The 26,366-nt window shown below is 40.4% G+C and overlaps 4 protein-coding genes across 4 annotated transcripts; all 4 read left to right on the top strand.

Moving 5' to 3' along the window:
• qng1 (Q-nucleotide N-glycosylase 1) lies at positions 1-4,110 on the top strand (the record flags this gene model as incomplete). Its single annotated transcript, XM_083905248.1, has 6 exons — positions 1-189; positions 668-815; positions 2,682-2,794; positions 3,191-3,334; positions 3,606-3,801; positions 3,881-4,110. 6 exons carry the CDS (start codon positions 1-3, stop codon positions 4,108-4,110), a joined length of 1,020 nt encoding a protein of 339 aa, XP_083761374.1.
• Positions 4,111-5,158: 1,048 nt separating this feature from the next.
• Positions 5,159-13,327, top strand: LOC310940224 (kinesin-like protein KIF27; the record flags this gene model as incomplete). Its single annotated transcript, XM_083905155.1, has 15 exons — positions 5,159-5,456; positions 6,017-6,220; positions 6,905-7,803; positions 8,234-8,377; positions 8,463-8,639; positions 9,180-9,359; positions 9,657-9,708; positions 9,810-9,923; positions 10,079-10,293; positions 10,384-10,554; positions 10,640-10,819; positions 10,914-11,111; positions 12,309-12,507; positions 12,699-12,922; positions 13,013-13,327. The coding sequence occupies 15 exons, from the start codon at positions 5,159-5,161 to the stop codon at positions 13,325-13,327; spliced, it is 3,570 nt and encodes a 1,189-aa protein (XP_083761281.1).
• Positions 13,328-14,359: 1,032 nt separating this feature from the next.
• Positions 14,360-19,009, top strand: gkap1 (G kinase anchoring protein 1). Its single transcript, XM_083904928.1, has 12 exons — positions 14,360-14,441; positions 14,816-15,077; positions 15,755-15,913; positions 16,096-16,170; positions 16,320-16,455; positions 16,566-16,594; positions 16,712-16,873; positions 17,036-17,122; positions 17,982-18,045; positions 18,122-18,192; positions 18,288-18,365; positions 18,623-19,009. Exons 2-12 carry the CDS (start codon positions 14,829-14,831, stop codon positions 18,662-18,664), a joined length of 1,152 nt encoding a protein of 383 aa, XP_083761054.1. The 5' UTR covers positions 14,360-14,441; positions 14,816-14,828; the 3' UTR covers positions 18,665-19,009.
• On the top strand, positions 18,822-23,579 carry LOC310940223 (ubiquilin-1-like; the record flags this gene model as incomplete). Its single annotated transcript, XM_083905154.1, has 12 exons — positions 18,822-18,878; positions 19,569-19,871; positions 20,044-20,186; positions 20,770-20,879; positions 20,980-21,263; positions 21,379-21,555; positions 21,722-21,875; positions 21,948-22,069; positions 22,153-22,236; positions 22,329-22,444; positions 22,534-22,693; positions 23,436-23,579. 12 exons carry the CDS (start codon positions 18,822-18,824, stop codon positions 23,577-23,579), a joined length of 1,854 nt encoding a protein of 617 aa, XP_083761280.1.
• Positions 23,580-26,366: the final 2,787 nt, after the last annotated feature.

Below are 26,366 nucleotides of genomic sequence, written 5' to 3'. Positions count from 1 at the left end.
ATGGAATCACCGCTGCTTCCCAGAGAGTCCGGCCGGTTCATCGCGGAGCGGAGTCGGGATGTGTTTGTGGACGAGGACGGAGTGCAGAAGGTGGCAGAGATGCTGTACTCTCTGCAACACAGCGACGTGCTCACTGCCAGTGGCTGGAAAAAGGCAAATCCACTGGCCCCGACACCCACTTCTGACGAGGGGAGTATGGCCACAGCTGGCACCACCCAGAGAAAATACCATTTCACATAATACTTAAGTAGTCATCAAGAGGATTTTTATTTGTGGGTTCTTTGACTTGTTCTGTATCAATAGTTAATTGTGGCTTAAACAATAAGTCAAGTTAATGCCTGCCAATTAGCTATTAAAGTGTACTATCACTGGGTTTCACAATGCTGGCACAACAAACAGTAAACTCATTAATGATTAATTAATAAAACCCGTAATTGCAGTTGCAATAAAATGGCATTTTATTAGTGTTTATGTGAAAGTGACAGAAAAAATGTCAAATAAAGTAATTGCACAATGATTTATGGAATGAATTAGCTTTTATTGGGTATCCTCAAAATGAAACCTAGGCATCAATGTGGAAAACACTTTCTGTCTTTTAGCCGCGTGTCCCAAAGCACATTAGTCAAAATGGTGAATATCGTTTGGTTTGTTGCTCTAAACTGTGCAGGCTTTGAACTGGGTGTTTGTGGTCGACACCATGAACTTCTGCTTTTGGCCGGAGAAAGAAACCCAGCAGTGTGAGGTGACGTACAAAGGGACCACTTACACGGGTTACATGACGCTGTGCGCTGCCATCACCAGGGCCATGGAAGAAGGTGAGAACGCAAGAAAAACAAAATAGGTGACGCGTTGACACCAGAATTGAACATGTTTACTGGGTCACACAGCAGAATGTCGGCTGTGTTAACCCCCTGAACACACAATTTAATACTTATCCCTGTAAAGCCCAAACCATTAAATAATTGACAGAAAATTCCAATTCTTTGAAACTGGAGCGTTTATTGGTCCTTCTGAACAAACAAACACATTTTTTTTCAAATATCAATTTCCATGTAGGGGTTTTAATTTGTATCATATTTGATACAGTGGGTCACAATGCTCAAAGATTTTTTTTTCTTGAGCAAAAAATACACAAACCAATCCAACAAATCAAACAAACACATTGCAGCAATGGAATTGGCAGGATGGAAGTCTGGAAGACATAACATTTCAGTTATTTTTCAGTTCACAACCTTTTTATTTTGAGTGATGGTAGGCTTGAAAACAGATGTTCAGACAAAGATGCACTCTGCATTTCTCACAGTACACATGGGCGAAGTGGCCTTAATCTTAATCTAATCCCATAATTTTATACATCGGATTTGTCAAGGAAAATATTGTGTGGGAGGCTCAAAATGTATCACATATGATACGTGTGGCGTTATAGGGTTAAAATAGACTCTTCTGAAAGGAAGTCAGAATGAGTATTCGAGATACTTCTAAGACAGGTGTCAAACTCAAGGCCCGGGGGCCAGATGTGGCCCGCCACGTCATTTTATGTGGCCCGCAAATGATTAATTGGTCTTAAAAATCTGTGTTAAAATAGGTCTATGCTGCTTTAAGGCGTGCGTTGGCCGTAAACTACATTTCCCACAATGCATGGCGATTGTGTTACCCGCAAAGTGACGGCACCGCCACGAGATCACAGTGTATTTCACAGTCACAGTCATTGTATACGCATCATGCGATGAGTGAAATTGAATAAGTAATAAATACAGAAAGTTATTTAGCAATATGTTACAGAGTAGTTACCTTTAGTGTACATTATATTTGGTATAATGTAACTATATTTAGTTACATTTATTCTGTATGACCGTTACATCTGGCCCTTTGAGGGTCACCATTATGCTGATGTGGCCCTCAGTGAAAATGAGTTTGACACCCCTGTTCTAAGAGATGCTTTTATTTTATAATAGCCCATTGTATTTGTCTGGATAACACAGACTTGTCTATGTCTACATCTGCTGTCATGATTTCAAAACACTTTCCACACATAGCGCTGGAGTATTTTTAATTAAATTGTAGGTTAATTTGGCGCGCACCAATAGCAGACTGGAGTCAGATGTGTAGGAGGTGATGCTGTTACTTACATTTTTCCTCAAATCAACACAGAAAATTAACCCGACTCTTGATGAATAAACAGAAAACCTAGATTTATGAGGAAAGTGTAGGGCCAGGCTCTGACAGTCAGACATGACGCCTCTCTGCCTTCTTCATAGATTGATGTCTATTCATGCCCCTATAGATACATTTAAAGATTTCCTTTTTCTCTCCGCTGTTGTCCATTATTGTATATGTGCCCTTTACATGATCACCGACTGCTAGGAAATTGCTTGTAGTGCTCTGTATGTGCCTGCATGTGCATCATTTATAATAAGCATGAATGACTGCAGAAATGAATCAATTATGTCTACAGTGTCTCAATATGGGGTAGATGTGGCCTTTAAAAAAAAAAGAAGAGGAAAAATAAAGAGTTTCTTGGAAAAAGCATACGTTTCTTTGTCGGAGTAAATTATGTTTATTGAATCTCAAATTGGCTACATTGTTATAACTGGCTATAACCACAATTTAGTAGCATCAGGGGTCTTATTCCTCTCCTCCGTCTAAATAAATAAGTTTTGTGACTTGCGCTCCGTCCACAGGTTTACCCATCACTGATCCAAAGTACTTCTCGAAGATGAGCGTGGAGGAGTTGGGACACGTCCTTCGGTCTGACAATGAAACGCCCATGCCGATGCTGCAGGACCGTCACAAGGTTCTGGCATTATCGTGTATTAATAATGTTCTTCTACAGCGCTGTAGTCGCTGCCACTTAAAACACAATCTGTTTCACAAACCACAAATCTAAGGTTTTAAGGTGGACAATGGAAAAGCAATTTGGGGCATTCAAGGCCATGCAAAATGTAGAATAAATAAATAAATAAAAGCAATTAAGGTGATTATAATGGGTCAGAATAAAGTATATTTACGGTAAAAAAAGGTCAGTTCAGAAATGCACTAAAAGGAACTCAGCCATCATTCAGTTGATTATATTCTACGACTACAGTAACCTTCTCTCTCGTCTCTTTCGCTGATCAGTGTTGCATACTTGCACAGCAAATTTCCCTTTTTCCACTCCGTTGCCATATGTTATCTGAATCTGCCTAACAAGGTGCTGACAGAAGGCGGCCTCGTGTTGCTGGAACACGGCGGAAGTTTCCGCAGCTTCATCAGTCGAGCTGGGAACGACGCCCGGAAGATGGTGGAGCTCGTCGTGGAGAAGATCCCCTCCTACAGGGATGAAGCCACCTATGAGGTTAGAGTTAGAATTAGTCTATTATTGTCCAGATTTGCAGATGCATCACTGCTTGTTTCATGTAGATGTGGAGGAAAATGATTGAAAAGTGAATAATAATGTCACGTAAATAATAAGTAGCTGCAAGGACTAGAGGTGACTGTGTTTGCATGTACAGTGAATGCACTGTCAATAAATAGAAGTGCATTTAAAGAAGCTGTGATGTTAGAGTTCCATCTCCTGGCCAAAGACGGTATAGCAGTATTTTCTAACGCTCACTTTATACTTTTAGGGGAAGAGAATCTCACTCTACAAGCGAGCCCAGATCCTGGTGGCAGATTTCTGGGGTGTCATGGAGGCCAGAGGAGAAGGAGACATCATTAACATGGACTGGCTCACCATGTTTGCAGACTACAGGGTCCCACAGGCCCTCGCGTACCTTGGGGTACTTCGATACTCTGACACGCTGATGCAGATGCTGAAGAACGGTGAGCAGAGTAGTGCATGCACATAAAGACCCGCATCGTGAATCGACGTGCACATGTTTGATGTGTGTGTTTCTTTCAGGTGAGCCGCTGTGTTCGGGGGACAGGAGAGAGGTGGAGATCCGAGGTTGTTCCATTTGGTCTGTGGAGCTGATCAGAGACCGACTGTGCGAGCTGGTGCAGGAGAGAGACGGACAGACGTGTGACATCAACTCTGCCGTCATAGACTTCTACCTGTGGCCTTATGCCAAGCAGCATCACAAAGAGATGGCGCACATTCCCATACATCACACTCGCTGTATTTACTACTGATGAATAAAATAAAAATAAGGGGTAGAGCTTCTCTGTGTTTTGTGTTTTTTTTTACAGCTTTTAGATAAAACATCCTGCAGCAGACTGGAGAGAAACTGTTAAAATTATTTACTCAGCCTCTATTTTTTCTGCGACAGTGATCATACACTCAGTTTGAACGCATACTGAACTGTGAATGTTCAATATTTCTTTACAGTGTTTTTTTTTTTTACTGCAAGTCATATTTCTGCATCACAATGTCTACAGCGCAACACCTCAGGTCCTTCATTCACTTCAAGACTACAAGTATTATTGATTTATTTAACACATATATGGCCAGGAACAGGATTAAAATTGGATTTAAGCTCCACAATTTTCAAAGAAATGTTAGTGTTATACATTTTAATGAATAAAGTTAAATATTCAAAAAAAAAATTTAATGCAATTTAGCCATCAACTTTTTTTTTTTTTTTCACTTTTAGGTGAAAATATTCAAATAAATCTTATATCTTTATAGGTCCTTTTTTTGAAAAATATATTTATTTTCAACTTAGTACCTATTAATCTTTTAATTTATTCGGTGCTGTTTTCATTACAAACTTTATTGATAACAAATATACAGAACAACAGATGTGTACTCCTTGTATATAGTTACAGTAATGAATGACTGGAAAATATTATAAACTAATAGTAAAAAAAAAATTCAGTAAAAGAATAAACAAGAGAAGTGAACAGAAATAACAAACCAACAAAAAAATACAATGTATTTTGTGTTTCCTCCACACGACGGCGCTGTTGCTTTGATGTTCCACTTCCGCCCTCGAGTCACCGGCCTATGATTGGCCTCTCCTGAGACACCCAGCCCAGCCTCGACGGCGGTTTCCCCGGCAACCGAAGAGCAACAACACACCGGAGAGTTTGTCATTGGATACTTTTGACAATAATGTACACACACGAGGACAACAACAGGTGTTTTGTGGCCGTAAACTGTCGCTTTTTTTTTTTAACGCAAACAAGTTAACGTTTCACCTGTCTACGTGGTGCTGAGACACCAGAGAACTTCAGCGGGATGGGCGAGGTTTTTGTCCGGGTGGCGGTCCGCATCCGCCCGCTGCTCCCCAAAGAGAAGCTCCACAAACACCAGGAGTGTGTGCAGTTGGTGCCGGGCTCCTCGCAGGTGATGTTCGGCTCAGACAGACTCTTCTCCTTCGACCACGGGTTCGGACCGACAGTTGGCCAGGATGAAGTGTACACGTCCTGCGTCCAGCCGTTGGTGCAGTACCTTGTCACCGGCTACAATGCTACCATTTTCTGCTACGGACAAACCGGTTCAGGGAAAACGTACACACTGGAAGGAGGGAGCGTTGGTAAGAGCTTGAGCCACGAAAATATCCATAAAAATGGAAATATACTCAAGTTAAAGGTTGAGTTACTCAGTTACTATGTTAGAAGCATGTGTAGAACATAAATAAAGTACTTTAGCATTATAAAACAGCACACACACTATGATTTCAGGTTGTCACTAGCATGTGGAGTTCCACAGGGCTCATGTCTGGGCCCCATCCTCGTCTTACTGTATTTGCCAGTTCTTGTAGTATTTTAATAAATCAGTTAATCTGCATCTCTCAGCACCTTTACGCTGACAACTGACAACTATTTATATTTGTATAATAGATCAAATGTAAATGAAAATAATTGTTGCTAGCAGCCTTAAATTTCAATAAATCTACTAGTAAAGACACAGGCAAGAAAATTTGAACATAAAAACAGATAATTGTAGGCTTCATTATCACGTTTGTTGTATATTTATGTATTTTACTCTTAATTGCACTCTGTGTGGTAGAAAATGTATCTTTTTTTGCCGTTAGCCCATTGTTATTTGTGCCGTTTGTGATACATATTTTACTCTGGTCATGATCTTCCTCAGATGAAGATGGAGGAATTATTGACCGCGTGGCCCAGGATTTGTTCTTGTCACTGGAGGAGAAGAAGAAGAAGAGCAGTGACGTTTTGGAGGCCACAGTGTCGGTGTCCTGTATGGAGCTGTACAGAGAGGAGCTGCGTGACCTGCTGGAGCAGCCAAACGTGAACAAAGTCTTTCATATTAGAGAGGACGATAAGGGCAACACAGGTAACAAAAAGGTTTTTTGTTTTTTTTAAGAATTCTGTGTAAAAGTTGCATAAAGTCGGCTGGATGTGCTGTAGACAAGTAAATCAAAACAAAGCTCAAAGGCCAGCACACTGTGGTTTTAAGTGTTTCAAGCACACTATTAGGCAAGGTGAGTGTATTAATATTGTATTTCACATTTCAACAACAAGTCATTTCAAAGTGTTTTACAATAAAAAGACAGAAGAATACAGCAGCATTAAAGATGTAAAACGCACAATAAAACACTATAAAAACATATAAATAGAGAGGTTAAAGAAAGAGAGATTAAAAGAAACTAAAAGTCGCAGTTACAGCTGAGGTGCAGCACTGGTGATAATTACAACAAGTAGGTTTTCAGGCTCGATTTAAAGGAATGAATTGATTTAGCAGACATGCACTCTTCTGGGTGTTTGTTCCTGATATCTGGGGCATAAAAACTAAAGGCGACTTCTCAATGTATTGTCCTGGTTCTGGGGACACAGAGCAAACCTGACCCATATGACCTCAGAGGTCTGGTTGGGTCATAGTGAGCCAGGTCCTAAATGTATTATGGGCCTGAACCAAAAAGGCCCCAACTAGTATTTTCTGACAGAATTAGGAAAGTAATTATTGTGATAAAACAAGATCAGACACTGATAATGATGTTGTGTTCCTGTGTATTTTCAGTGGTGATGGGTGCCAGAGAAATGGTCGTGACGTCAGCAGAAGAGCTTCTCTGCGTTCTGCAGACGGGCAGAACTCTGCGCCACGTCGCCAGCACGGGGATGAACGAGCGCTCCAGCCGCTCTCACACTATCATCACCCTTAAGGTCGCCCAATGTTTCCACAGCGACAACTCCTCCTTAAAGTCTGTCCGCTCCTCCAAACTCTGCCTGGTCGACCTCGCGGGCTCAGAGCGTGCCGGGAAAACTGGCAACACTGGGGTGAGGTTCCAAGAGTCCGTCCGCATCAACACTGGCCTGCTCGCACTCAGTAAAGTGATCGGCGCCCTGTCTGAGCAGGGTCGCACAGGGCAGAGCCAACACATCCCGTACCGTGATGCCAAGATCACCCGGCTCCTCCGCGATGCACTGGGAGGCACTGCACATACGCTGATGGTGGTCTGCGTCAGCCCCTCTCACCACAGTGCAGACGAGACTCTGGGCGCTCTGCAGTTTGCCTCCAAGGCCCGACACATTCGCAACAGTCCCAGGGCGACGTGCACTGAGGTGAAATCGTGCAGCGTCGCTCGGTTAGCAGAGCTCGAGTTCGAAGTGCAGACGCTGAGAGAGCTGCTGAAAGAGAAAGAGGTGGAGATGCAAAGGGAGAGAGAAGGTGGAAGAGGACTAGAGGAGGAGAGCTTCAGACTCTACAAACTCTTATCACAGGAAGCCGCAGCTCTGCTCGCTGATATTTCCCCTTCTCTGAGTAATTCTTTCAGGCAGCGGCTGCAGGAGTGGCAGGAGAGACTGGCAGTCGTCAATAACACACATCAGATCGACAGCAAGGATGATTCACAGAGGGATGGAGACCGGCCTGACCATGTTACAGTATTAAAGCTGAGAGAAGAGCTCAATAAATGCCAGGTAATGACTCAGATTATGGAGAAAAATATGTCAGACTACTCTAAAAGTTTGCAAATGAGATTACAAATTAAGAGCTTGTTCATAAACCAAGAAGAAATACAAGTTACTGTCAGAAAATGTTGATTGGAGTTTATCAAATGTGGAAATGACGATGTTCTCAAACTTTTTTTTTAGTTTTAATTTTAAGTTCTTTGTCATATGGAGCAAAGAAAGCCAGAAGATATTAACTTTTAATAAATCTCATTATAATAAAAAAAAAGGAGAGAGATTTTCCTCTCTTCATCACACCGTCACAACTCAGGGAGCCTAAGATGAGAATATGTAGGAGAAAAGCAGAAGATGCTTTAGATTCCGGAAGAGAGAAAAACATGAAAATTAGAGAATTATATAAAGTTTAATTGTATGAAAAATAATTTTCTACAACTATTAGGAGGTGCTCAACCGACAGGAGCAGCTTCTGGAGCAGAACGATGCAGAACTGAGACAGCGAAATAAAGATGCTGAGAAACATCTTCAAGAGAGCAAATTCAACCTCGAAGCCTTAGAACAGGAAAAGAAGCGTAATCGTTTGCAGGTGAGGAGAACAACTTTGAAAACATCTCCATTCACTTTTAGTTTAAATTTGTGTCTGTGCCGACATCTGCGTGACCGTTTTCCAGACTGAACAACTGGTGGAGCTGCAGATTCTGAACGATCGTCTGCGCAAAGACATCACGACTTCACATAGCGCAACATCTGAGGTCACGGTGGAAGCAGACGCTTCTGAGATGACGAGAAAGAGGCCCCACAGTGTCCCTCTGATCGGACACAACAGTGGAGACCAGCAGCCCAGGAAGGTACGCAACTGTTTTTATTCTGCTGTGTGTTTATACAGACACACTTGCTTATTTCCAGTAATTGAAAAAGTTGATTTCTATAGCACATTTCACAGATGGTTAAAAACAGACACAAGAACACAGATTCAAATCCATAAAAAAACATTGTCTAACTAAATGTCTGCTTGAATGAAGGAGTCTTTAGCTGGTTTTTTAAAACAATCAACATAATTTAAGCAACGTAAAAACTGAGGCTAACGCGTTCCATAATTCCAAGGAAACTTGTCCATGAAAGTTTCTAACAGGAAGGACCAGGATTTTAAAATGTACTCTAAAATGAACGGGTAACCAGTGAAGTGATGCTAAACCTGCCGTGATGTGATCTCTCTTGCTAAACTACCCTGGAGACAGTCAAGCTCTCTCTTATTAAAACAAATAAAAAGAGCCTGTTCAAGTCTAAACGTGTAGAAATAAAAGCATTGACAATCATTTCAAGTTCGGCCTACAGTGTTTACTACGTACGCTTGTTGCTCACGGCTGTGTATTTCTGTCCAAATACAGATTCACACCAGTCCACCTACATATTCCCTTGAGAGAGTGATGGCGGCCTTTAAGGTGCGGAGGAAGCGCCTTCTGGCCGAGCTCGATGAAAAGGACGAGGTGATCTGTCCGTTCATAAGACAACAGCCCGAGAGCAAAGCCAGGGTTCAAGGGGCGAACACGGAGGGAGACGGAGACCGTGTGAGCAACATGGCGTTTAAGTGAGTTTGTGGAATATGAAGCTATTTTTCCTGCCAATTACACCTATATACAAAAAAAAACAGACATTGATATAAATCTTATCTCAATTTATGAAACACAGCTTACTCATCAATCTGGACTTTCAGTTAATTAACCACAGAAAATCTTGCAGCAGGTTAACCATTGTTGTTGGGCAATAGCGCCCTTTATCCCTCATAAAATCGTAAAATATCACTGCCTTGTTGTGAGCTTGTGCTTATTTATGTGACTAATTGAATATTGTGATTTTTACTTCAGCCGCTCTTTAACCCAAACATGGACCGCCTCGCAGAAGAACAGGAATCCATCGGTACAATCTCTGGGACTAAAAGGTATAGTTGTACGATATTTCTAGAGAATTTGATTTATATTTCCATTTTATAATATTATGAATGACTGTTTATTTCACAGAGACTGAGGGGAACCTTGCCAGACTACGGCCCAGTGTCACTCAGAGAATAATCCAAGATCTGTCAGTAAACATTCATATGAAGGAGGAGCTCATCACAGATCTGGACAAAACTGGTCTGTTCATATAATGATTCATCAAGAGAGTCTTTCTTTACAGACAGTTATGTTTAAATCACTTGACTAAATCTCTAATATATTTGTGTAAAGCAGCTGTGTGGACAAATAAAGTGTTTTTTTTAATTAAATCTGCTGTACTTGTGTCTTCACAGACAAGACGTTCCAGGCGGTGGACAGACACGCTAAGACCAGTGGAGATGACCGAGATAACCCTGGGTTATTGGGAGAACTTTTCATGCAGAACCAGAAGATCCGGACAGATCTGTATCGCAGCCTTCAACACATGAGGCTGGAGAGAGACCAGCTTCAGTTCAGCCTCGGACACCGAAGACCGAACACTGACCACGAAGCTCTCAGCCAAAGTGAGGTTAGTTGTACAGATTTTTTTTTTTAAAAGAACAGACCCCAAGATATTACTCTAAATGTCTGACTTCACGACTCCTCTTCCTCACTGTAGGTGTATGAGAGCAGCTGGTTGGAGCAGCAGGAGGAGCAGGTGCTCCAGAGGAAAGCAGAGCTGCTGGATCTGCAGGAGGAGCTGAGGAGCAGAGAGGAGGTGGTGCTGCGCAGAGAGGCCTGTCTGCAAGAGAAAAGCAAACTGGAGGTCAAGATATTACGATCCAGTCAGGTCAGTGTCTGTCTGTGTGTCGTGTGCTGTTACAGGGTAGATCGTCTCTGTCGTGTTTACGTCTTTTTAATGGCATACTCTTTAGGCTCTGAGTCACAACCTGCTGCGAGTGTCAATGCAGTTGAAGTCCGTGGAGGAGCATCTGCAGAGCAGCAGCACTGGAGGAGTCACCACAGAGGAGCTGGAGAAGGAGAGAGACATGCTTAAAAAGAAGAAGGACACTCTGGACGCACAGCTGAAGGAAAACAGAGTACTTACAGCTGAGGTCTGAGAGAAAGAAACCACACGTTATGTGTTATAATAAGACTGACATGTGATTTTGCTGAATTAAAACTAAATTAAGTCCATCTTTGTTTCAGGAGGAATATCACCTGCTCCAGCTGGAGGAAGCTATTGAGGCTCTCGACGGAGCTCTGGAGTTTAAAAACCAGTTTATCGAGGACAAACAGAACAAGCTGTTGATCACCGAACCTTCTCGAGTCTGTGATGTCATCAGGAAGCTGAAGGAGCTCTCACCACCGGAGGCTTCAGAGCTACTCGTCAAATATTTCAACAAGGTAAGGAAAAATACACACTCACACATGAGTATTGGTACGGAGCCCCAGGCCTGACATTAAAGGCGCCATATCTAAGAATGTGGCCAACAATGGTTACTAAACTCACATTCAAAATACAGAGGTCTTTTAGGTTTTGTTTTCGCCGCCATTGTAGCTCAGACGTAACTGGTAACGAGTGGTTGCTTGGCAGCTGAGACTCTACTGACTGCAATGATTGGTAGACGGCGGTAGGTGGCGCCACATGATTTGCGGTCTGCAAAAGATTTTTTTTTTTATGCGAATATTTTGCCTCTACTGTTGTTGTTGGTGAGTTCAGTATGTTATATGAATAATATTCCTGAGTCTTTGTGACATATTAGGAGGATTTTATGACCAGTTGCTTTAGATTTATTACATAATGCACCTTTAAATAATAATTTGTGGGTTTTGTATCATTCCCATCAACAACTTTGTCAGCTGGGTAAGCAACTGGAGGGCACCCTTGCTTGAAACTGTGACACAAATATGTCTTGCATGTGTTTCAACAACATTTCTTTTAAATGTTTAAATAACTTTATTTTAGTGTCTTAAAGGGGGGTGCAACTCCATTTGCCTACCCAGCTGTCCAAGGGAACGATACTAAATCTGAAATCAGTATTTTGTGACCACAGTTTAGTATTTCGTGGCCACAAATTAGTTTTTTTCTTATTATATATTCTTATTCATCCAGGCCAAATTTCTCCAAATTTCAGATTGAATGTAGATTCTTTTAAGAAATCTTGTAGTTTTCTTGGCCATTCCATCTCTTTATATTGCCAATTTGCATGTAAAATTCCACATATGCCTGGTATCCGCACTTTGTGTTCTTCATTTATTAAAACTGTGTCCTACTGTGCACTGATGAAATCCTGTTTACTTTTTTTTTTCTCCAGCTGGAGATTTATGTCCCTCCTTTTCTCCTCTTCTGTTATTCCTTCCTTGGGTTTGAGTCAAAGATATGTCAGAAATGTAGCAGAGATATTTTCTCTTCTTATTCTATTGCTCCCTGTGTCATTATAAACTTAATCAACATCTCGGCAGATGTTCTTGTACCTTATTTAAATATTGCAACCTGACATACAACCTCCTGTTGAGCCCTGTCCTTGCTTTTCCTTTCTCCGTATGGGAACAATATCTTTTGTAATTATACTGTGTTATAAAATATATCAACCTCTGCAGGTTGTTTGTCTTCGTGAGAAAGAGCACTATTCACGTTTGCATAGTGAAGAGCTGGAGCTTCGAGTTGGGGAGCTAGAGGCAGCGTTGGGGGACATGGAGACCACCATGCAGCACCTGGCCCTGGACGCTGACCGCAGGTTCATAAATCAGTGCAAGGATTATCAGAGAAACATTGAGCTACTGTCGCTAAAACTTCAAGGTAGGTGGCAATATCAGGTCAGCCTGGACAAAAAAAACCCATTAAAAATCATGTCTCCCCCTTTTTCTATTGCTCTGTGAAGCATGTATCTATGTGGCTGAATAGTGCTGTATAAATAAACCTACCTTGCAAAAATGGTTTTCATGAATAATGTAGCCGTTTTTTTCCTGTGTGTCCTTATGTGTGTTTAGAAGAGAGTTCAGGGCAGCAACAGCAGGCCGCCCCAGAAAGACTGCAGCATCTGGAGAAAGAACTGTTTTTCTACAAAAGCTACAGTCGGCAGCTCAAACAGAATCTCAAAGCACTTGGCAGTGGCGCCCAGCAGCCTGACGATCAGCTCTCACATGAACAGGAGCACAGACAAACACACAGTAGGCAGAAACAGCAGGCAAACCCAAACATCAACAGTGAACAGGTACACACACAGAAACATGTTGCAACAACACACACAAAGATATTTACGAAGCAAACAGACCACATGATACAGAATGATTCTCCTGTCAAGAGATGTGTACAACAAACCTCATGTCCCTCCTTCGCCTCTGACCTTCAAACACACAACACGCCCGAGTACGACCTGATTCAAACACGCACACAGTCCCAGGGTGGGAATGTAAGAACGACTGGTGAAGGTGGGCACAGTTTTGAGATGACACCGGTCCGTTTGTGCCGCAGAAAGCTGAGACAGATCTCTGCGACTGACCTGCGGGTCTCTGGTTCTTCTGCAGGGAGGCACAAGTCTGATGTGCACAAAAGTACAGAATCAATATTAGAGGACTCCTTAGAGCTGCCGAGAAAACCGGACAATCCTACCTTCTGATTATTTTCATTTTATAATATGAGATTCTTACATTTTCACCAATTTCATCCACTGATCCATCCACTCCTTTTACATACACTATTAGTTAAAAAGACACTACATCTTAGAGAAAACATGGTAATGTTTGCCAATCAACTATAGAGCTCTTCCATGTGAGGAAAAACAAAGTTTTGCACTTAAAGTGGCCAGTAGGTTTTATGCTCATGTTTCTATGCACTTGTTTGTTTTGAATTGTCTTTTTTTACACTTTGTGTGCACTACGTTCAGTGTGTGTGTTGATTGATGTTTAAATTATTTTACACAGACCAAGTTTATTAAAATTCCTAAATGCAAAGCAGAAAATTAAATTGAGGTTTGTCGCAGAACTCTTCGAGTACCCTAATCTATCTATCTATCTATCTATCTATCTATCTATCTATCTATCTATCTATCTATCTATCTATCTATCTATCTATCTATCTATCTATCTATCTATCTATCTATCTATCTATCTAAAGAAGTCTGGTATAATATACTATAATAGAACAGTGTTTATACCAAGTACCACCTGAGAAAATACTGAGCCCTTGACGTAACACCACCAGATTTATTCCCAAAAATCCTCAGCTCCACTCCGATCACATATATTTTGTATACAGTAGAACAGTATTTCTGATTTTCCTCCAGGTACCACCAGAGGACACTCATGTACCACTGGTGGTACACACACCGCAGTTTAAGAACCATGGTACTAGAAGATTGCTTAATTAAGAGTAAGAAAACTTAAAGTATTGCTAAGTGCAAATGGAATCACACTTAAATACTATTGCATGGACAAGCCATTTTGCTCTGAAAATGTATGTAATACATTTTATATTTTAGTATATATTTGCTGTACTATCTGGTTATATCTTAATAATGACAAATGCACACACGCCGTCGGTAACGTGACTGAATGGCGGTACCGGTTCTGATTGGATCTGGCAACACAAATATAATAACGACTTTCCCAGCCTTTTCGCCTTTTTGTCCCCTCCGGGCTGCTGTACTTAGCCAGACAATAGTTTGGTAGCAAAGCAGCCACAGTGCACAGTCCCGTCACTAACAGGTGAACGTCTTCTCTACCAACTTTTACGTGAGTATTGCATTTTCAGCACAAAACAGCGAGTGTACCAGGAACTAAATGTTAACGTGAATATACGTCTGTGTTGTTGACTGTCATTCACCTCTACTTTTGTACTTGTTGTGAAGCTAACAAAACGGCTCAGCGTTTTTATAGCAAGCTAGGTTAACTTGAATGGTTGCACTGCTAGCTAGCTGACTTTTAAAAATGGTCTAATGTATCTATCGGCACCGTGTCGACACGGTGTTGTTTGGAATAAGTGTGTTGAATGAAGTGTGGGAATGTGTTTTAATAAAAAAGACCTGACCACCAGGAGCTAGCTCGGTGTTTTTCGACTGGCCTCTCGCCGCCCTGACTGAATTGTTTTTAATATTCTTCATTATCAGTTTCCACTCCGCAATGGCATCATCTGCTATGATCACCGTCCCCACCACTGCCTCCCGCTTCGCCCTGCTACAGATAGACTCGGATTCGGACTCGGATACGTCCGAGCCGGGGAAGAGCAGCACTAAAAGCGCACGGGAGTCCTCCGGGAAGACCCGGCAGAGGAAGGCAGGGACAGCCGGGGCGAAATCGACTCCGGGCAACGACAAGAAGAAGGAGAAGAAAAAGAAGAAGAAGGAACAGCAGCAGAGTGAAGCAAATGAGGTGAATGAAGACTGAAGCATGTCATCATGCTCAGATTCATACATATACATATTACATGATCATATACATGACAGCCGTTCTGTGACATGAACGACTGTTATGTTATTTTTCCTGAAATGAAACTGCGTGGTGTTCAGTCTGAGACACTGTGATCAGTTTCGTTTCAGCTTTTACAGGAGGCTGGATTTATTTGGTGTTTCTGAGATTAGAGAAAGCTATTGGACAACACAAACCTCTGCCAAGGCGGACACTTTAGCCATGTTCACACACTCAACTTTCTCTCAGGGTTAGAATTTGATTTATATGATTCTGAAACTGGATCTGTGTCTGGATCACTACCTCATTCTAATAATGTCTTCCCTGGGCCCCGACCTACATTACAAAAAAAAAAAAAACATTAAATGTTCTTCACTTTTTTAATTTTGTTCACAAACAGACCGGAAAAAAGATTGTGTCAAGTAATTTGTGACAAATGAATTATGAGCATCTGTCTGCACTCACCTGGTGCACAGAAAACTGTAATCTCAAAATGTTTACTATTTTGAAAAAACCTTGGGATTGAACAACCAACTGCAAAGACAGAACAGATCTCTTACATTTAATTTAGTAACAGCTTATCGTAGAGCAGTAATGTCATATTAGGTCAGTGTTGGGATTAACCATATCTTTCTGTTTAGTTGCGTAACCTGGCCTTCAAGAAGATTCCTCAGAAGTCTTGTGTCCCACCTCCCTCTATGACACTGTCGGGAATAGCAAGTGAACTTCTCAGCCCTTCATCGGAAGACCCGAGTGTACCTGCAGGAGGGTGGCAGCAATGGAAGCAGAGGGATGAGCAGGTAAGAGGCAACCACCATTCTAATAACAAAAATGTCAGCAAGTTAAAAGTACCATTTAGAAAACTGTTCCCTTCCTCCTTTTGTGTGATGTTATTTACTAGAAACTTGTAGGAAGGTATCACTTTTTATAAGCTGTAGAAAAGGGCAAATTTATCATTTTTTTCTCTTCTTCCCCCTTTCAGATGACCAGTGAATTATATGAGGCAGATTTGGAAAAGGCCTTGATTTTAAGTAAATTGGAGTTTGAACAGAAAAAGGTACAAAGCTATATATATATATATATATAGCTTACATGTGCTCTCCCATTTAAGCTGAAAGTCAGCATAGCTCTCCATATAACCTTATAATCACTGTTTGATGAAAAATATGCAAACATACTTTTCTCTATATATGCTTTAATTCCCAGAGCAACACAAACGCGTCCTCGCCAAAATCACGGGGAGGAAAAGAGGGGGGAGGGAAGAAGGACAAAAAGAAGAATCAGCAGGCCAAAGAAAAAAAGACCGTTTCTCTGCAGGACTTCCAGGCTGAAGGCAGTTTAGGTAAGAGAAACGTACTCTGTACTTTCAAATGCCAAAAGAGTTAGGATCTCATCATATGACTGAAAAATGTCTGTTTGAATAATACGTCTATGTTTTTTTTATCTTTCCAGAACAGTCATGTAAGAAACAAGAAAAAGAGGTGAGCAAAAACAAACACAATCTAGATATACAGTAACAATTTTATTTTGGGGTGAATATTGTGTGTCATGTGGCGCACTACACTGCAGTTGGAAAAACTGATCACATTCTTACCCAGGATCCTAAAGCACCAAACACAGCGCTAGGAACTGGTCAGGACGAGAAGTTTTTTAATGAACTGGAAAACGACATCAGTCGGATTATCCAGCAAGAAAAAAGACGTGAGCAGTACACGACCAGCCAGGGACAAGAAGTAAACACGTCCACAGAACATGAACCGGTGAGTAGACGACAAAATACTTGTCTGTGTGAAATTTACCTCAGGTTTTGACATGAACACATATTTTTTAATGTGACGTCCCCTAAGTGAACTTTGATTTTTCCTTTCTCGGGTGTGAGAAGTATAACATTCTCCTGATTTGCTCTGTTTTATTCCTGTTAGGACCCAAGAGCAGAGCAGCTGAAATATGATCTCGAGAAGAAAGACAAGGAAATAGTAGAGCTAAAGAAGACAATATCACAGTGGGAGGTCAGTATTCATATCCATGTACTTTTATTTCTATAATTCCTCTGGAATGTTGGAATATCACCAATTTTGAAAGTTTTAGAGTTGGTTCTCTTTAGTCAGATATTATGCTCTTCCCTGGCTGGTTCATGTTATGTTGTTTCTTTCTTGATATATGCTTATGTTCTAAAATGTGAAAATCCCACACAGGCACACCCCCTTGTGGAACGCTGCTGCAGTGTCATGGCTCAGCGTTGTAAAAATGCCTTGACATGTTTAATCATTCTTCTTAAACCACAGCTATGGCATGTTGTGCATTTCTGTTTTAGTTTAATCCACAACATCTTTTAAAAGGTAATATTACTATTAACCCTATAACGCCAAACGTATCATATATGATGCATGAGTTTTTGAGCCCTCCGCATGAGCAGTGTGACAATTTTTTCCCTCAAAAACCTGATGTATAAAATTATGGGAAACCCGACAGAGATGCAAGCACTGCGTAGGCCACTTTTCCCATGTGTACTGTGAGAAATGCAAGAGTGCATCTTTGTCTGAACAACTGTTTTCAACCCTACCACAACTCAAAATAAAAAGGTTTTGAACCGCAAAAAGAGTCAAAATAACTGAAATGGTAGGTCTTCCAGACTTCCACCCTGCCAGTTCCATTGATGCATTGTTTTTGTTGGATTTGTTTGTGTATTATTTGTTCAAGAAAACTGTTACCTGTTGTATCAGTTATGATATAAATATACAAATATGAAAACTCCTATATGGAAGTTGATATTTGAAGATTTTTTTGTTTGTTTGTTTTTCAGTCAATTATTTAATGGTTTGGGCTTTACAGGGTTAAAAAAAATGTTTTCTTTTCTTTCTACCTCAGGTGAAATACAGAGAGGTGAAAGCTAGAAATTCCCAGCTGCTTAAGATGCTCCAACAGGGAGAGAGTGAGTTGAATTCTCTTAATGTTCTTGTTTATTCTTTCTCAATAAATGATACTAATGTTTTTTCTCTGTCCCTTAGTGAAAGACAAAGCAGAAATCCTTTTACAGGTAGAAGAGCTACTAAATATAAAAGAAGAACTGTCATCACAGGTGTGTTCTAGTAAAATAAACATTATGAGTATTAAATGAAGCTGCTTCACAAAGTTGTACCTTTTTTAAGTGTATTTATTATACTTTTTTTGTAGGTAACATTACTGCACGCTGCCCTTGAACAAGAGCGATCTAAAATCAAAGGTCTGCAATCAGAACAACCGAGACATCAGGTGAGAAAACAGATACTCATGCTCTCATTTCTCGTGCTGACGAGTGGAAACTGCAGATGATCCATTGCAGGGGTGGAAAAAATGTCAAAACCAAAAAAGATATCAAAATAATATATTAGTGCAGGCAGTTGGACTGAATTCTGCATTTCTGTCATTTTTTATTTTACCTTTTATTAATTAGATCAAATTTGAAAATGCTCCAGTAACACATTTCTTATTTAATAGTGATGTACTTTCTCTGCTCCTCTGATTGACAGGGAAACAGAAAAGGGAGAAAGGGCTCAGAAATGGATGTATGAAGGCTTCTGAAGGAAAAGACCTGGATAGCAAAAGTTGAACAAGCAGACATGCATATGAAGAAAACAACTGCTCATCAGGTTTCTTTTTCCCTCTCTTTCTTTTATAGCTTGAATTCTGTGTCGGCATAAAATGCATGTCCCCCTACACACACAAGAAATGGCTACGTTTGAAGGTTTTGTTGAAATGTTGGCTTGGTACTCGGTGCTGCCACCTGTAGGCACATGAGTGCCATTGCATATCTGTTGAAGGCTGATTGTTAGCCCGACTGGTTCTTTTTGTTTTAATGCCAACAGGTTTTACTTAGTTTGCCTTTGTTTTTTTTCACTGTTAAGTAAATAAAATGCTTTTCCGGTGAACAAAATTATTTCAGTTTTTCTTCTATATATTGTCGACTTTTTAGGTAAATGTGATGTCTTAAATTCTGTGTGTATAGAACAATGTAAAACACAGACAATGAATAGTTTTAATAATGGTGATACTAAACAATTTATAGAGCACTGAAAAATTAGTTTACAAAGTAAAGAATTAAAATATATGAAGTGTGTGTATATATGCATATGGATATATGTATGAGTGTATATATGCATATATGTATGTGTATGTGTGTGTGTGTGTATATATATATGTATACATATACGTGTGTGTGTATATACACAATTATATAATATAATAATATAATATATATATAATATATTCATATAATAATATACAATTTATTTTGTGATTTAAAAAAAAAAAAATGAAGAAAATCTGGGCCACTGTCTCTTTAAATAACCCCTGGTTCATAATCAAATATGTGGTATAATAAAAGCTCCTTGCAGATAATAGCATTAATAATTATATAATAAATACATCTGTATGCACTGTAATGAGGCTAAAATATCACATTGCTTAAACCGAAAGCTTTTAGTGGTGTGGTATCTGGCCTGCATCTCAGACCTGGTCAGAGCTGGCACACATCCATATACAACTTTCTGCCGAGTCATCGGACACACTGGCTCCTCCACCCAGAGACAGAGTGCAGCCAGCTCCCCGTGTCTGCTCGTCTTCACCGTCAGCCTCTACAGGACTGAGATGTCAGACGCTGGGACGGATGAACTGTGGGCATCAGGGGAATGTCAGGAGACCAAAATGATCCGTGTTTCTGTCAAGAGTCTAACGGAGAGCAACGACTTCACTGTCCGCTGTGACTGCACTGTCAGACAGGTAGGTCAGGAGTCTAAAGATGCTGTATTTGACAGGTTTGTGCGTACAAATGGTTTGGTTTGTTAATCCAGACTAAACCATATCAGGCATACTATCAGTTGGTTGCCACTGTCATCTTTTTTTTTGGGGGCTAACAAAATGCCTTTGTGTTTTTATTGTATATGTGTATTAGCTGAAGTGGAGCCTATCAGATCGTCTTGGGGTCCCAGCAGAGCAGCTGCTGCTGATCAACTCTGGTCGAGTTCTCAGAGAGTCGGAGATCCTGAGTCACCTTAAGAGACAGAGTGAATCAGTCAGACTCTGCATGATCCAAAGGTAAACAACAACACATTTTCTCATAATGTAGTTATGTAGCTAACGATAAAAACACAATTTTTATTAGGCGTGTGGCTAAATATATATTTTAATTTTTAAATGCTGTAGAAAGCCATCTGAGACAGAAATATTAGCTGTGAATCTAATGGAATCTGATCTCTTCTGGAATGGAAGAACTCCTTAGTTGTTTAGAAGAACACTGAGGGTCACTATAACGGTTTTTGTGTTATTGAAATACACTATAAAAAGATGACCTTGAACAAAGCGGAACTATAAGCACTCAAATCTCCGCCAATGCCACTCAGTTTCTCATTCTCCTATCTTGTAAGGTGAGCAGAGCAAGTGTTAAAAGAAATTCCTGAATCTGGATCAGTCCTATCACCTTCACATTCTTATTTCTTCACTAGGCCAAAACCTAAATTTTGCTGCTCATAAGCAGATGGATGGACACGGCCACTTTTAGTTGTACACTCACAAATGCAGGAACAGTATGAAAGTAATTCATTCAGTATACAAACATACTTCATTTGTGTGTTTTTGTCAAATGTAGACGGCATTCTCAGATTTAGTTTATTTTTCTCAGGCCTCAGAGTTCGTCTGCTGGTGTAACCTCAGAGACGGTCCAATCAGAGGTCACGGATGTTCTTGAGCCTGAAACCCTCCCACCATCTCCCACCTCTCCCTTCTGTCTGGGTAAGAAAGCATTGAAGCAGAAACTCCAATCGTGTCCTACTTATGTATATGTATATTCACAAGTGTTTAGTGTGTCTTCTTTACCCTGTACTTTGATCTGATCTTGATCCCACAGTGGAAGGTTTGGACAGTCTTGGCCTAGCTAACAGTGGGCCCTGCCTCTTCACTGCGCTCCAGTGCCAGATGGAGGAGCAGCTTTTGGACGACCCTGAGATGATGCGCCGTGTTGTGGGCAGCCCACTCGTGCAGAGCGCGCTCTCCACCTCCAGCGCCCAAATAACCAGGCAGCTCATTCTGTCTAATCCCCAAATGCAGCAGCTCCTCCAGACAAACCCAGAGGTGGGAGACATGCTTAGCGACACAGACATCATCCAACAGGTGGGTGTAGTTTGGGATTCAACAAGCAAGTTACTACTACTCCGGATCCCCTTTTTGTCCTCTAATTTCTTAAATCCATTATGTCCATTATCTTCGATCTTAATTTCGTCTCAAGGTCCAGGAGCTCCTCAGGAACCCTGACATGATAGAGGAGGTGATGCGTAATGAAGACAGGACGTTGGCAAGCTGCAAGATGCAGCCACAGCAGGACACTCGTGAAACCGTCACTGGTGGTGACTCTGATGATCTTCAGGAAACTGAAGCGAAAATACAGGGACGTCATCCGAAACGATCACAGGTACAACACTGAAAATAATGTCTTATCTAAAGACACTGTAGTTCACGTTCAAGCAGTAACATGGCTTCTAGTCCTTTGTTGAAAAGTCATCATAATGTTTCCATCTAAATTATCCTAATTATATTGAACTCATTTTGCGTGATTTAACCTTTTGTTTAAAATCCAGACAGGATTACCCCAGGTGGCCACTCTCTCATCTGGAAATCCACAAACACTCAAAGCAGAGAGGGACCAGAGACCGGCCTCTGAGTCCAGTCACTGCACAGACCCTCTCAGAGAAATGACACCTGATCCAAACCCACAGAGCAACATCTCTACAGGCAAGGCTAACGTTTTAATCGGCAAAACAGTTCTCCTTGTTTCTCATCACTTTCTTCTTCCTCCTGCCTCAGGAATGCAGTCCCTGCTGGACGAGATCACAGCCAGTCCAGGTCTGATGGAGAGCCTCCTCTCTGGGCCGTATGTTGGCAGCCTTCTGAACTGCCTCAGCCAGAATCCTGACCTGGCTTCACAGGTGACCCGTACGACACAGAACATTCAGATCCCACAGCCCAACGTCTCTCATTTGATTTATTTGTTTTATTGGCTGTTGCACAGATGCTGCTGAGCCACCCTTTGTTCTCAGGGAATCCTCAGCTGCAGCAGCAGATGAGACAGCAGCTCCCTATCTTCCTCCAGCAAGTTTGTGCTTTCTTCACCGCTTGACTTTTGCACATGAAACACACACACTACTGCATAGACTCTATTGCTCATAATTGTCAATTATTGTGTAGATGCAGAGTCCGGAGCTACTGTCAGCCATGTTGAACCCTAAAGCCATGGAGGCTCTGCTACAGATCCAGCAAGGACTGCAGACACTGGCTGCAGAAGCTCCCGCCTTCATCCCCGCGTGAGTAAAACCGATAAAGAAGTTTACTTCATGGGTAAAATGTATTTTTTAATTACTCTATAAAATCTAAACTGTATATCTTCTTACAGGGCTGGACTCGGCGCCAAAGTCGGCGTTGTTCCTGATCTCACATCTAATTCTGTCCTCGACAGCCAATCAGGAAATTGTTCTCAGGTTGCCACGGAGACAGAGCAGCAGCAGCAATTTGTACATCAGATGCTACAGGCCCTGACCAACACCAATAATGGAGTATGTCAGTCTTTCCTTATAACATTTATCAGTAAATGGTTTGAACTGCTCTTGAATTTGAAATATCACCAAATATTATGTGCAAATATCCACTTAAACTGTGTTACACTGTAGGAATGCATATTATCAGCTTATTAGAAAAAGTTAGATTTTCCTTATACAAACCCACAGAGGCCACTGCATTTACATGTTCCTCCTTCTAAAGTCTAATTGTCTGTTAAGGTTTTTATTTATATAGTTATAACAGAAGTCACTATGGTTCATATATGCTTTTATTCAGTGTGGTCTATTAAGAACATACAGTAAATATGCTGTGGTCACATTTCTTGTTAAAATTCAGATTCTGTGGTTTCTCCTAAAAGACAGATGAGCAAAGACGGTGGAGAAGCAAGATGAGCGGTTTTAAAGCTGCAACTAACAATATCCATTGTTTTCACAATTAATTGAGTAATCGTTTGAAAATATCAGAAAATGTTAAATGTTGATCAGTGTTCACTTTTAGTGATTTCTTTGTTATGAAGAGCAAAGAAATTAGGAAAATATTCACATTTAAGAAGCTAAATCAATCAGAAATGCTTCAAACTGATTAATCAATAATCAAAATAGTTGACGATTAATTTAGTAATCGATAACTAATCGATGAATCGAGTAATTGTTTCAGCTCTGAGCGGTTCGCTCCTTTGCAATCATGTTATAGCTCTCGATCAGTGTTGAATTCTCTCTCCTGTCTTTTCCCCGTCAGCTCTGCCACGAGGAGGCAGAGTTCCAGGAGGAGCTGGAGCACCTGAGCTCATTGGGCTTCAGAGACAGACGGGCAAACCTGCAGGCTCTCATCAGCACCAGGGGAGACCTCACCACTGCTATACAACAGCTGCGCGGTCTCTGACACACACGCATACACGCCAATTTGTGCACATGTTGTCGTTTAGAAGCACTAACATACTAACGGACACATGTCAGCATATTTATATCGCTGTACTCCTTAACCGTCCATACGACTGTACCATCTGTGTGTAGTTTTAAAGGGCTCTATATTCAGTCCTGGCATAAAAGACACCCTTACTTTAGTCTGCACTGCACTTACACGTACACTTACTGATTACTACCTGCATTGAAAGTCCAAGAGTAGTGGATGCTGACCAGATTATAGAGCTTGCTCAGGTTAGTTTGTGTTAGATACATTAATAATGAATCTAACTGACTCATGAAATATATATTGATAAAACATTTTGACGAGGGATTGACCAATTATCGACGCAGATATTCGGCATTTTGGTGCATATCACTATCGGCTTTATTTATTTATTTAATTATTTACTTAATTTATTAATTACTTAATTGATTAATTCATACATTTTCAATTAACTTTATAAGAGATGCTGCTGATCCTGGGAACTCCCTGCACCTTTTAGTTTTTGTTTGAGCTTAAAACAAAGATAAGTGGAAGAAAAAATAACATATCAGTTACATTGACATTTTGGAACGCTTTTGGAAAGTTTACAGTAGAAAATTTAGGGAGATATTCTATTTGCTAGTAAGTTTTTATTTAACTTTTTTAAGACATGCTGCTGAGCCTGGGAGCTTCCTGCACTTTTTGTTTAAAACAAAGATGTCTATTGTCTAAGCTAAAATGCTGTTTAAATTTAAATGTTAAAGTTAAACGTTGGTGTTTGTATTATCCCAGATTTTGACGCCAATATTTTAACTTTTACCGCGAATGGATATCGGCTCCAAATATCGTTCATCGGCCTTCTTGACGACTATTAACCGGTATCGGTATCGGTATCGGCCCTGAAAAAAACATACCGGTCTATCTCTAGACTTGAAGTTGAAACAAAAGAAAGTACAGTTTACACTTTATATGCACTTTGATACAGCTCAGTATCAAATCCACTACACAGACTGTAGCAATTGCACTGACACATTATTCATTTTGCGCCACCTGGACCTTTAAACACTGTATATTCTGACAATATCCACACTCTCAGTCCCTGAACAAGAAGCATCAGATGTTGTTGTGCCGTTTATCTGGCCCGACTTGCTGCATACACGTAGAATGTGTCTCCAAAGTTGCACTTTATTCATAGAAACTAGGACTTTCAAGGCTAATCCACTCGACACTCAGGAGATAATGAATATAAATTCAGGTTATCAGTTATTTAGTTATAATAACACATTACTTAAAAACATCATGTGTCTGTTTAGTGACCAGTAATGCCTGATTTTCTTGAATTTAGCTTCTCTCCATACAAAGGAGTCCTTATTTGCTATTGAGCAGGATGTTGTAATCAGTCTCACTGACTTGTAAATGTGATGTTATGAGTAAAAAGTGCTGGGTGTTGCTCTGTAATTTTTCTTAGTTTTTTTTTGGAGTCCGTCAGCACTATTCTGTTGTCTCACGTTCATGCAAATATGCACATTTTTTTTATTATTGTTGCAGCACAGTTCATTTTAAAGTTGTTACGCTACATTAATTCTATAGTTTAGTTTCTGATTCGCTGCACACTATTTGATGATCTGTGCATTTGCAGGGAGCCTGTTAATCATTTAGTCTGTAATTTAGTCGTGGAGTGCAGGAGATGTTCCATTTGCATGAGCGTGAAAGAGAGCAAATCAATCATTACTCATTCTCGTAACACACAGTTCTGTATTCAGAAATCATAAATGTTATCCTGCAGTCTCAGCACAAACAAAAACTGTAAATGTATGAATTATTGTGTGCATATTTTGATTCAATCCCTTAAATTAGAAACTTCACTACCCATCAGAATCAAAATTTAAGGTATTTTAACATTATATCCCCCTTATGCTACTTACTGTATGTTGTAACGTTTACTCCAAACACTAGGGGGCACTTAATTTCTTCAGTAAATTTCATCTTGTAGTTGAAATCATGCAGTCAAATCCCACCGATGGCTGTTTAAATAGCAGTTTCTATGGTAATTTGTCATTATTAACGCACATTAATGACCTCTTTAAAGATAGACGACATATTAATTGGGGAAAAACATAAGAATAAAACGATAAGCATGAAACTATAGTGTTATACATAATCATCAACATAATATGTTTAAGTGAGTTGTAGTTCTTAATGTTAATAATGACTTGTGTGGTTACATAAGGGTTTGTGTGTCCTTACCCTCTTGGATTAAGGACACATACAATGACATCAGATAAGTGTGCATGTGATCCACTTGACAACCTGTGAGCATTTGTCTGTCCGTGCCAAACTGAAGGGGCTTTAATCTTCAGTAGTCTGTGTGTGTGTGTGTCTGGATGTGTGAGATATGAGAGTAGCCAAGGGGGGTTTTCTGGATTAGAAGCTCCTAAAATATTCATGTTGAGGTTTGCAGATGAGTCACAGTAACAAAAAGAGGTCTGCAGTGCTGAATGGAAGTGTGTGTGTGTGTCAACGCAAATAACAAAAAAGCCTTTACCTAAGCTAACCTTTAAAATTATATAACCATATTGTCTATTATTGTTCTGCATGACTTGTTGAACTTGACATCAGAGCATGACGGGTAGTAACTATTAACCATCCATGATGAAAAGTTATCAAAATGTTCAGCATCAGATAATGAACCTGTAAAGTTTAAGATAAAACTGCAGATAAGACAGACACCTGTATGAAGTTCGCTTGTGATTTACAGATTATCAATAAATCAAGAAAGCA

This window comes from Microchirus variegatus, assembly GCF_963457635.1.
Source record: "Microchirus variegatus genome assembly, chromosome: 18".
NCBI lineage: Eukaryota > Metazoa > Chordata > Actinopteri > Pleuronectiformes > Soleidae > Microchirus > Microchirus variegatus.
This window is presented reverse-complemented; position numbering and strand designations above follow the sequence as displayed.

Coding starts and splice junctions, on each gene's coding strand:
- gkap1 (XM_083904928.1), top strand. CDS start 14,829: ATGGCATCATCTGCTATGATCACCGTCCCCACCACTGCCTCCCGCTTC. Junction 16,456..16,565: donor CCAGGCTGAAGGCAGTTTAG/GTAAGAGAAACG, acceptor TTATCTTTCCAG/AACAGTCATGTAAGAAACAA. Junction 16,595..16,711: donor GTAAGAAACAAGAAAAAGAG/GTGAGCAAAAAC, acceptor ATTCTTACCCAG/GATCCTAAAGCACCAAACAC.